General features: G+C 45.2%; 1 protein-coding gene across 1 annotated transcript; it reads left to right on the forward strand.

Annotated features, from left to right (window-relative positions):
• The first annotated feature begins 5,120 nt into the window (after window positions 1–5,120).
• On the forward strand, window positions 5,121–11,352 carry LOC125297664 (chromosome transmission fidelity protein 18 homolog). Its single transcript, XM_048248103.1, has 10 exons — window positions 5,121–5,345; window positions 6,249–6,425; window positions 7,193–7,304; window positions 8,425–8,656; window positions 8,850–8,942; window positions 9,074–9,126; window positions 9,350–9,482; window positions 9,583–9,777; window positions 10,205–10,302; window positions 11,208–11,352. Exons 1-10 carry the CDS (start codon window positions 5,258–5,260, stop codon window positions 11,350–11,352), a joined length of 1,326 nt encoding a protein of 441 aa, XP_048104060.1. The 5' UTR covers window positions 5,121–5,257.
• Window positions 11,353–11,873: the final 521 nt, after the last annotated feature.

Genomic DNA, 11,873 nt, shown 5'->3' on the forward strand with positions numbered 1-11,873 from the left:
AGAATTTTAAAAACAAAGAATAATTAGTAAGCAAAATACCTACAATATCCCCAAAATGAGGGATTTTTGGGCCTAAACAATCACAGGAAGGAGAGCACTGGGCCTAAACAATCACAGGAAGGAGAGCAGTGGGCCTAAACTATCACAGGAAGGAGAGCACTGGGCCTAAACAGGAAGGAGAACACTGGGCCTAAACTATCACAGGAAGGAGAGCACTGGGCCTAAACTATCACAGGAAGGAGAGCACTGGGCCTAAACCATCACAGGAAGGAGAGCACTGTGCCTGAGCACTGGGCCTAAACTATCACAGGAAGGAGAGCACTGGGCCTAAACAGGAAGGAGAGCACTGGGTCTAAACTATCACAGGAAGGAGAGCACTGGGCCTAAACCATAACAGGAAGGAGAGCACTGGGCCTAAACTATCACAGGAAGGAGAGCACTGGGCCTAAACTATCACAGGAAGGAGAGCACTGGGCCTAAACCATCACAGGAAGGAGAGCACTGGGCCTAATCAGGAAGGAGAGCACTGGGCCTAAACTATCACAGGAAGGAGAGCACTGGGCCTAAACCATCACAGGAAGGAGAGCACTGGGCCTAAACTATCACAGGAAGGAGAGCACTGGGCCTAAACTATCACAGGAAGGAGAGCACTGGGCCTAAACAGGAAGGAGAGCACTGGGCCTAAACTATCACAGGAAGGAGAGCACTGGGCCTAAACCATCACAGGAAGGAGAGCACTGGGCCTAAACAGGAAGGAGAGCACTGGGCCTAAACAGGAAGGAGAGCACTGGGCTACTCATTCCACCACTGAGGAAAAGAGTCTAGAGTTGGATCTAGTGTTTATGGCTGGTCGACACAACAGATGCTCAGCAGATGACCACAGTGAGTGGTTGGGGATGTATCGATTTATTTTTATTACAATGTAAGAGAGACGTGGGAAAACTTTATTGTAATGGCTCCTGATTAATAAAAGCATAGTATGGTTCGTAGCCTCTACTCTGACAAGCATAGTTTGTCCTGATCAATCTTTATTTGTATGATATGATATCCCATTCTTATTCATGTGCACTACGTATGTGTGGGGGTGGGGTGGTTAGGTGCGTGCTCTAGATTTATTCCACTAAAGCTTCCTGTCCACAATCTAGCCGGGATAATTTAGATGCAGTCTTGGCTTTTCACCAGGAGAGGTCGCTGTTACTGAAGCTTTGAGTAATGAACCCATTTCCGGTAGTGATGGGCAAATGAAGCTTTGGTCAGAGAATGTCTAATAAGGGGAGAACTGCCACTCTCGGAAAACTTCCGGTCTCTGAACTGGTTGCAGTTCCTACTGTGGTTCCACATGAGGGCGCTCGTCCACGAGTGCAGAATGCATGGAGGTCTATGCATGGGCGGATGCATGGAGGTCTATGCATGGGCGGATTATGAACCTTCGGGCCCCTGGGCCCAGATGTATTAAGGGGCCCCACTTATTGTCATTTGTCGTATATGTTTTTTTTTTAATTTTTCTGATGTGATTTCCTGTATTCTGGTGTATATTGGGGATGGCCAATACTAAATTCAATCAGATTCATAGCCTACATCCTGATTTGTTGATATTGAGGCAATGATTCCATGCAAAGGCTTGGGCTTCAGGGCCCCCTGACCCCTTGGGCCCCTGGGCTTGGGCCCGGTAGGCCCGTGCAGTAATCCATCCCTGGGTCTATGGAGCTGTACCCCTCAAACTCCACTTTTCTCGGGATATAATTCTTTTTTCAAGTAGTTTGAGTATTGCATTCGAAAGGGGAGGCAAAGAAAATACACTTGGTGGAGTATTATATTTTTTAAAGTCACTTAATTGTTCTAAAAAGCCTTTCAAATGTGTCAATGAACCGAGGCGTTCAAACGTAAGTCATACGTCAGTGACACGCCCCTGTGCAGGCGGGGACTGAACCAGAGCCCGTCTCTGACTGAACTCCACTTTGCCCTCATAGACATGAACTAGGACGACCCATCTTGCTACGCATTCATTATCTTTGGACGGGCTCTGCTTTGGTGAACCACTAAACCACAGCAGTGTGAAGCTAGCGACACTAATGAAAAAAAACAATATGGCCGCCACATGTAGATTTTTTAACATAAAAGTCTTTACCCAAACCAGTATATGTAACCAAAAATATTGGTTTGTTAAGGACTTTTATGTTGAAAAATGTATGGGTAGGTAGCGGCCATCTTTTTGCTTTTCAGCTAGTGTCGCTTAGGTTCATACTGCTGTGGTTCAATGCTTCACCAAAGCTTCATTCGATAACCATCACTACCACCGTTGTTCTCTGGCTGACCCTGGCAGAGGTTTATATTGGGATGTCTAACATGAGCTAGGGGTCAGCATATCTAATCTGTTGACTGATTATGGAAGGAGTCTCTTGCTTTCAGATGTTTGCCCAGGTAGGGCCTAGTGTACTAGTGAAGGGATAGACGAAAAAGGCTTTTAGAAAGAAGTATTTTGTTGTATTTTGAAAATACGAAAATACAGTATTTTATTTTGATAATTTTTTTGGCTGCTGTATTTTGTAGCTTATTTTGATAGATTTTTAAGATGGGTATTTGGTATTTTATTTGGAAATACATTTAGATGTATTTGTGCCCATCCCTGACTGTATTGTTTTAATGGCAACCATAACAGTTTTTTTTATCTATCTATCTATCTGTCTACTATCTATCTATCTATCTATCTATAAAAAGAATTCCGTGGAAATGCATGGATTCCAGTTGCTGCTACTGGAAGAAACTGGAATCTATGCATTTCCACTGAATTATTTTTGGAATCTGATCCCTTATCATACCTGTTCATTCTTACTCGTCGCTGGACTTATCGTGACTAAATTCAAGATGGCTGCAAGCGTTAAACCGCGGGAAGATACTGTCTGCATAAATCGCCTTGTAAGTAAACTACCAGTGCTTTTTCAAAGTTCTCAATGTCTCGTTTTAAATATCAGGGCCCTCGGAAGTCTACCAATGAAGTGTGGAGATACATTGTGCCTCGTAAATGGTGTAAAACAGTGATTTATTTGCATGGCTAGCCCGATGCGAAGCACCACCATTGAAAAGCTGTTGGTATGCATCGGCTAGCCAGATTTTAGAGTGCAGGGGACAAGCCGAGATGGGCTATGAGACATACGTTCACACCTCGGTATCATGTTTCAACACACTTTAGGTCAATATCACACCGGAATTCTCCTTTAACTCAGTTGTGGACGGAAGATTTTCTGAAGAGGGGAACCGAGAGCCCAGTAGAGAGCTGTGTCAGATGGGGTTTGCCTCCAACTTCGATGCTATTGGTGCGATTTCGTTGATTGACAGTAAGACCAACAACTTCTACGAAGCCTTTTTGACGGCGAACATAAACCGGAAATACGTATCCTTTTGACAAATATTTTTATACGAACTCTGCACTGCATGGAAACTCTTGTCTTTGTGAAGTTTTCGACTTTAAAAGTTTCTGTTGACATTTGTTTTGCATTTAAAAGTGAACGATTGAAACCAAGACACCGTTGCAACTAATATGGATGAATACGATGATGTAATGCATCGAGGGGCGACTTCGAGCAACAGTTTGCCGACGAAGTTAGAGGTGTTGGCTGATATGGACTGTGAGTGAATAGCCTCAGCTAGCACATGCCCTCACCTTTGCCCTCATAGACATGAACTAGGGACGACCCATCTTGCTACGCATTCATTATCTTTGGGCCGGGCTCTGCTTTTGGTGAACCACTAAAAACCACAGCAGTGTGAAGCTAGCGACACTAATGAAAAAAAACAATATGGCCGCCACATGTAGATTTTTTAACATAAAAGTCTTTACCCAAACCAGTATATGTAACCAAAAATATTGGTTTGTTAAGGACTTTTATGTTGAAAAATGTATGGGTAGGTAGCGGCCATCTTTTTGCTTTTCAGCTAGTGTCGCTAGGTTCATACTGCTGTGGTTCAGTGCTTCACCAAAGCTTCATTCGCCCATCACTACCACCCGTTGTTCTCTGGCGCTGACCCTGGCAGAGGTTTATATTGGGATGTCTAACATGAGCTAGGGGTCAGCATATCTAATCTGTTGACTGATTATGGAAGGAGTCTCTTGCTTTCAGATGTTTGCCCAGGTAGGGCCTAGTGTACTAGTGAAGGGATAGACTAAAAAAAGGCTTTTTAGAAAGAAGTATTTTGTTGTATTTTTGAAAATACTAAAAATACAGTATTTTATTTTGATAATTTTTTGGCTGCTGTATTTTGTAGCTTATTTTGATAGATTTTTAAGATGGGTATTTGGTATTTTATTTGGAAATACATTTAGATGTATTTGTGCCCATCCCTGACTGTATTGTTTTAATGGCAACCATAACAGTTTTTTTTTATCTATCTATCTATCTGTCTACTATCTATCTATCTATCTATCTATAAAAAGAATTCATTGGAAATGCATGGATTCCAGTTGCTGCTACTGGAAGAAACTGGAATCTATGCATTTCCACTGAATTATTTTTGGAATCTGATCCCTTATCATACCTGTTCATTCTTACTCGTCGCTGGACTTATCGTGGACTAAATTCAAGATGGCTGCAAACGTTAAACTCGCGGAAGATACTGTCTGCATAAATCGCCTTGTAAGTAAACTACCAGTGCTTTTCAAAGTTCTCAATGTCTCGTTTTAAATATCAGGGCCCTCGGAAGTCTACCAATGAAGTGTGGAGATACATTGTGCCTCGTAAATGGTGTAAAACAGTGATTTATTTGCATGGCTAGCCCGATGCCGAAGCACCACCATTGAAAAAGCTGTTGGTAGCATCGGCTAGCGCCAGATTTTAGAGTGCAGGGGACAAGCCGAGATGGGCTATGAGACATACGTTCACACTCGGTATCATGTTTCAACACACTTTAGGTCAATATCACACCGGAATTCTCCTTTAACTCAGTTGTGGACGGAAGATTTTCTGAAGAGGGGAACCGAGAGCCCAGTAGAGAGCTGTCAGATGTGGGGGTTTGCCTCCAACTCGATGCTATTGGTACGATTTCGTTGATTGACAGTAAGACCAACAACTTACGCGAAGCCTTTTTTTGACGCGAACATAAACCGGAAATACGTATCCTTTTGACAAATATTTTTGCGCGAACTCTGCACTGCATGGAAACTCTTGTCTTTTGTGAAGTTTCGCGGCTTTAAAAGTTTCTGTTGACATTTGTTTTGCATTTAAAAGTGAACGATTGAAACCAAGACACCGTTGCAACTAATATGGATGAATACGATGAGATGTACGGCATCGAGGACGACTTCGAGCAGCAGTTTGCCGACGAGTTAGAGGTGTTGGCTGATATGGACTGTGAGTGAATAGCCTCAGCTAGCATAGCTAACGTGAAGTGAATGAATAGCCTCAGCTAGCATAGCTAAAGTTAAGGCTAATCCGTAGCGATCATTTGCGTATCGTACTGGTTTGTGCGGGTGGCTTTTGAAATAATAGCGATAACGATAGCTAGATAACATTGTACCTCATGTGTAACAGGTTTGTTTAAGTTGGCGTTAAACAGTTACTTCTATACTCTTTGGCGACATTCACGTTGCATACCCTTCAGATTTAAATAACGTCACTGTCCCCTTTGAATGCTGATATTAATGTGACCAGCAAAGCAAAGAATACCTGCTACAGTGCATTATCCAGGTCTACAGGGTCTGTTTACACAGGACATCATAGTAATTTACGTGTGTGGGATTGATTGTGTGTTTATCCTGAATGTGTGTGTGTGTGTGTGTGTGTGTGTGTGTGTGTGTGTATATATCCTGTCTGTATGCACTTGGTTTGTATGTGTGTGCGTGCATGTGACTGTATGCACTTGGGATTGGTGTGTGTGTGTGTGTGTGTGTGTGTGTGTGTGTGTGTGTGTGTGTCCTGACTGTCTAAGTACTTTTTGGAATGGTGAATTTGTGTGAATTCCATACACAGTTGTTAAACATCTCTCCCTCCCTCTCTCCCCTCCCTCTCCCCTCCTCCCTCTCTCTCTCTCTCTCTCCTCTCTCTCTCCATCCCTCTCTCTCTCCCCCCTCTCTCTCTCTCCCCCTCTCTCTCTCTCTCTCTCTCTCTCTCTCTCTCTCTCTCTCTCTCTCTCTCTCTCTCTCCCTCTCTCTCTCTCTCTCTCTCTCTCTCTCTCTCTCTCTCTCTCTCTCTCTTTTCTCTCTCTCCATCTATCCCTCCCTCTCCATCTATCCCTCCCTCTCTCTCTCTGTGTAGTTGATCCGTGTCCCGTGGCTAAAGTCTCTGAGTTGCGTAACCAGAAGCCCCAGCAATCCTTTGAGGAGGCGATCGCTGCTGGGGATGCAGCTCTACCGAGGAGATCTGTTGCCGGGCAACAGGAGGAGACGGAGGATGTCTCCCACAGCCCATCACCAGGGATGGAGGAGCCGCTGAGTGAGTCACGCGCTGTGTCTGTGTGCGTTTGTGAGTCTGTGTGTGTGTGTCTGTGTGTGTGGGATGGTGGAGCCGCTGAGTGAGTCACACGCTGTGTGTGTGTGTGTGTGTGTGTGTGTGTGAGTGAGCGCGTGCGTGTGTGTCCGTCTGAGTGAGTTACACCCTGTGTGTGTGTGCACGCGCAGGCATTTTCCGTGTGTGTGTGTGTGTTGTCATGACCCAGTCTCAGGAGTTTGAGGAGATGCAAAAACGTAAAGCAACCACAGAACCTAAAGTCAAAGTATTTATTTACAAAACTATAATAACAATCAGAAAAATGTTAAGGAACCAAGACTAAGGCTGCAAACAAAGTCCAAAACGAAAGGCCTCAAAAGTAGTAGTAGTTTCTGTGTGCTAGTAATGTCTGTGTGTGCTGTTGTATTTGTGGGTGTGTGTTTGTGATGTCTTATGTGTGTGTTAAAATGTTAATGTGTGTTGTGAGACAGGTTTTGTTGTGTGTGTTTGTAATGTTGTGTGTGTGTGTTTCTGTATGCGTATGCTTTGTGATGCATGTTGAATGGAGTAGATGTGTGGTGCTGAATGAATATGAATAAAGTTGAACACAATGTTTGTGCATTTTTTGTTTTGTTGTGTATTTCAGTTATTATGATGAACCCATATTGTTATGTGTGTGCGTGATTTATCGTTAATTTTGTGTGTGTGTGTGTGTGTGTGTGTGTGTGATATTGCCTATATCGTAATTTGTGTGTGTGTGTGTGTTTCTTCAGCCCCGCTACCCAAGAGAAGGAAGTATGATGTGGCTAAAAAACTCAAGTTTGAGTCGACGCAGGTTGATGACATCACTCCCCCCTCCTCTCCAGAGGCTTATGAGGGCAGCAGGTACTGTCTCCAGTTTATGATGTCATGACTGGTCTGCGCAGCAGGTGTGTTGCATAGTAGCCTGCTTACAGGTGTCTTGCGTAGTAGCCTGCCTACAGGTGTGTTGCGTAGTAGCCTGCTTACAGGTGTCTTGCGTAGTATCCTGCCTACAGGTGTGTTGCGTAGTAGCCTGCCTACAGGTGTGTTGCGTAGTAGCCTGCCTACAGGTGTGTTGCATAGTAGCCTGCCTACAGGTGTGTCTCTTTGTCGATGCTGCTGATTGGCAGATTTGGTGAGTTCATGCGCATGGGGAAAAGCATTTCTCCCAGTGAAAACATTGTCACAGAGTTGCCCAGTTGGGGGCTCGTCGTCACTTTTGTCGCCACGTTGTAGACATTTGTAGTCCATGTGGCCATTCATGTCCAACAATTTTAATTTGAACTTGGGAATTTCCCGTTTTCACCTTGAAAGCTGCATATCCTTCTTTCACAAGCGTCTTACACCATATCTTTAAGCAAAGCAGATACAGTTGTTTATTTAAGATTAGTGAGCATATGCTCTAACCTTCCTTGTGGCTTCCATGTTTTTCAAACATTCCGACGGCAAAGCACTTTTGCAGAAAAACAACGTAAAAGCACATGAACACTCGCAGTGGGAAAAACAAGTTAATCACAAGGGGGGGGGATCACATTCCCAGGTGGCATGAACAGACCAAAAGATCTAACTGCTCTCGTGTCTGTGATTAAAGCTGCACTTGGCAAGTGTGATAGATTGGGGGGACTTTTGAAAATGTTGAGTGTTTACAACTCTCATGCCCCTCCCCACTACCACCAAGCACCCTCTCATCGAGTTTGTGCTCGTCAGTGCGCACCAGACTGCACCAGACTGTGATTGACAGTCAGATCTCCCACAGCCCTGCTCTGATTGGACCAGAAGAACCGGGAGCTGTGGATTTTTGCAAAACAAATAACAGGCTCTATGTTGAGGTAGAAGTCGTTTTTTTTTTTTTTTTTTTTTTTCTTCTAAAACCGGCTGATTTATGTTGTTCTGTTGGAGCATAATCTTGCCAAATGCAGCTTTGACTTCACCAGCTCTTCCTTCTCACCGATTGGCTGGCTCTGGTCTTCCCTCTCTCTGATAGGCTGCCGCCCTCCCTCAGGCTCTCCCCTGATAGGCCGCCCATTGCCACGGTTGCTCCGCCCGTTGCCACGGTTGCACTGGACATCAGCGGTTTGGGAGCGTTACAGGAGACCCCTAGACGGGTTCCCATGGAAACCAGGCATGCCCTACGGCGTCCCCCGGCAATAGGAGACTTCATCACCGTCACTGACTCTTCCGGAAATCGAGTTTATCTGCGACAGAAAGAGGAACAGGTACACTCACTCACTCACTCACTCACTCACTCACACACACTTATACACACACACACACACACACACACACAAACATCATAGTTGCATACAGTCAGTCACATAGACACAGTTTCCAAACCACCCGTCTGTTATATGAAATGAAGAAGATCATTGGGTGCTGAACGCTGAAATTCTTCTGTTTGTTTGTATGCAGCTAACTGTTGTCAAGTCGAACCGCAACTCCCACAATTCACTGGGGCTTCTGGCCGTTCCCATAGAGGTTCTGATGGAACAAGCGGCAGAGAGGGTAATAATGCAGACACACACACACACACACACACACACAAATGACCCTATATTCTTTCACTTTATTATATAGTGTGTGTGTAGCATGTCCTCCTGTATTTTCTGATTTTGTCTTTGTGTGTTTTAAAACAGCGCCATAGACTGGTGGTGGAGGAATCACAGAGGCTAACTGAGCTTCTCAGCAGGTTTGTGTGTGTGTGTGTGTCCTTGCGTGCGAGCGAGTGTGTTTCTAATCTGGTGTACGAATCTGGTGTGTGTGTGTGTGTGTGTGTGTGTGTGTGTGTGTGCATGGATCTGATGTGTGTGTGTGTGCGTGCGTGCGTGCGTGTGTGTGTGTGCATGGATCTGATGTGTGCGTGTGTGTGTGTGCATGGATCTGATGTGTGCGTGTGTGTGTGTGTGTTTCAGTAATGTTCATCAAGATCTGCTTGATGACGCTGATGAGCAAGGTGATGAAGGTGATGATGAAGATGGTTTCTCCTCTCGTCTCTGGGTCGACCGCTTCTCCCCTCGACAGTACACTGAACTACTGAGTGATGACGTAAGACGCGCACACACACACACACACTGACAACGTGTCCTGGATATACATGTTATTTGATGGTTTTTGCTTTGCATACAGTAAGTGCGTGTGTGTGTAGTTTACCAACCGCTGCCTGCTGAAGTGGCTGAAGCTTTGGGACACGGTGGTTTTTGGCCGTGAGAGGAAGGCCCGCCCCATCGCGCAGGATTCCAAAAATGGCAACCAATCACAGAACAACTTCAAGACCAAGAGCCAAATCACAGAGGAGATCCTGGAAGCTGAGCTGGACCAGTACAAACGACCCAAGTACAAGGTACCAGTACAAACGACCCAAACACAACAGTACAAACGACCCAAGTACAAGGTACCAGTACAAACGACCCAAACACAACAGTACAAACGACCCAAGTACAAGGTACCAGTACAAACGACCCAAGTACAAGGTACCAGTACAAACGACCCAAATACACCAGTACAAACGACCCAAACACACCAGTACAAATGACCCAAACACAAGGCACAATATCAGTAGAATCGACCCAAACATAAGGCACAATACCGGTACAAACGACCCAAACGCAAGGTACCAGTACAAATGACCCAAATACACCAGTACAAACGACCCAAGCGCCGCGGTACCAGGTACAAAGCGGTGCCAGTACAAGCGACAAGCGAAGGTACCCGGTACAAACGACCCTATGTAGGTGGTGTTGTGTGTAATGAGTGTGTGTTGTCTGTAGGTGGCGCTGTTGTCTGGACCACCAGGGCTGGGGAAGACCACCTTGGCCCACATCATTGCAAAGCACGCTGGGTACAACGTGGTGGAGATCAATGCCAGGTAACACACACACACACACTCACACACATTATTATTATTATAGCCCTTACAAACAAAAGAACTGCGTTTCTTCTAAGGCTGTGTATTGGCAAAAATCTGGTGATACAATACATATCACGGGTTACGGTTCAATATATTGCGATATATTTCAATACTCTGCGCAAGGCAATATATGGCGATATATTTCAATACTGTGCAAAGGGCAATATATTGTGGTTAATTTTAGTCTAATTTTAGAAAAAATTATATTATAAAGAAAGTAGGCACCCTCATGCGCATAAAATGTGATTAAAACTGATATTATAAAGAAAATAGGCACCCTCATACGCATAAAACGTGATTAAAAATGTCTGCATTAGACAAACAACAAACGTGTGTGTGTCCTTGTGTCTAGTGATGACCGCAGTGCACACACACCCTCTCACACTCACTCACACACACACACACTCTTTCATCCAGCGTGTGTGTGTTCTTGTGTCCTAGTGATGACCGCAGTGCGGAGCTCTTCCACACACACACACACACACACTCTCTCATCCAGCGTGTGTGTGTGTCCTTGTGTCCTAGTGATGACCGCAGTGCGGAGCTCTTCCACACACACACACACACACACACTCTCACATCCAGCGTGTGTGTGTCCTTGTGTCCTAGTGATGACTGCAGTGCGGAGCTCTTCCCCACACACACACACTCTCTCTCATCCAGGGCGTGTGTGTCCTAGTGATGACCGCAGTGCGGAGCTCTTCCCCCCACACACACACTCTCTCTCATCCAGCGTGTGTGTGTCCTTGTGTCCTAGTGATGACCGCAGTGCAGAGCTCTTCCCCACACACACACACACACACACACACACACACACACACACACACACACACACTCTCACATCCAGCGTGTGTGTGTCCTAGTGATGACCGCAGTGCGGAGCTCTTCCAGAAGCGCATCGACACGGCAACACAGATGAAGTCGGTGCTGGGAGCCAATGAGAAGCCCAACTGCCTTGTGATTGACGAGATTGACGGCGCCCCCTCTGTAAGTCCCGCCCACTTCTAATCCTCAGGGGAATAATATGCTGGTCAACTATAGAAAATGTACTATGTAGCAAAGCCCTTTGTTTGGGTACAGAAGCTCTTTTACATCTATAAGTTACTATAGCAAATCAGTGAGGTCAACCATTAATCTGAATGTATATCTAGTCACGGTCACTTTGGGGAACTAGGAGTGCCAATGCAGTAATTCACTTTGGGGAACTATGAGTGTCAATGCAGTAGGCCTTTTCACACAGAGATTACGCTAAATTTGTGGGAAGAGGAGACGTCTTTTGCATAGCAGCGTGTGAAAACGAGGTGAAAATTTGCCCGCCTGCTGATCTGTTCACATGATGCGGCATTTTGGGTAGCCAGGAGGCAGGATCAGCTAGCAAATTAAAATGTGACGTGCAACAGGGGGCGTGTAGAGTGATAGTCGTAGGCCTTATTACGCGTGGGCCTTCAGATGCACCGACTGCACTTTGGTTAGCTTGCATTTGCTTTGCTGTTGCTTAGAATGTTAGATTCTTGCGATAGATGTCTTCA

The sequence above is a fragment of the Alosa alosa genome, chromosome 7 (assembly GCF_017589495.1).
Source record: "Alosa alosa isolate M-15738 ecotype Scorff River chromosome 7, AALO_Geno_1.1, whole genome shotgun sequence".
In the NCBI taxonomy this organism is placed as follows: domain Eukaryota; kingdom Metazoa; phylum Chordata; class Actinopteri; order Clupeiformes; family Clupeidae; genus Alosa; species Alosa alosa.

What these genes read in the sequence shown, in the direction of transcription:
- LOC125297664 (XM_048248103.1), top strand. Translation starts at nt 5,258, where the DNA reads ATGGATGAATACGATGAGATGTACGGCATCGAGGACGACTTCGAGCAG. An exon ending in GGTGTTGGCTGATATGGACT is followed by an intron (nt 5,346 to 6,248) that starts GTGAGTGAATAG and finishes CTCTCTGTGTAG; the next exon opens with TTGATCCGTGTCCCGTGGCT. An exon ending in ACAAACGACCCAAGTACAAG is followed by an intron (nt 9,778 to 10,204) that starts GTACCAGTACAA and finishes TGTTGTCTGTAG; the next exon opens with GTGGCGCTGTTGTCTGGACC.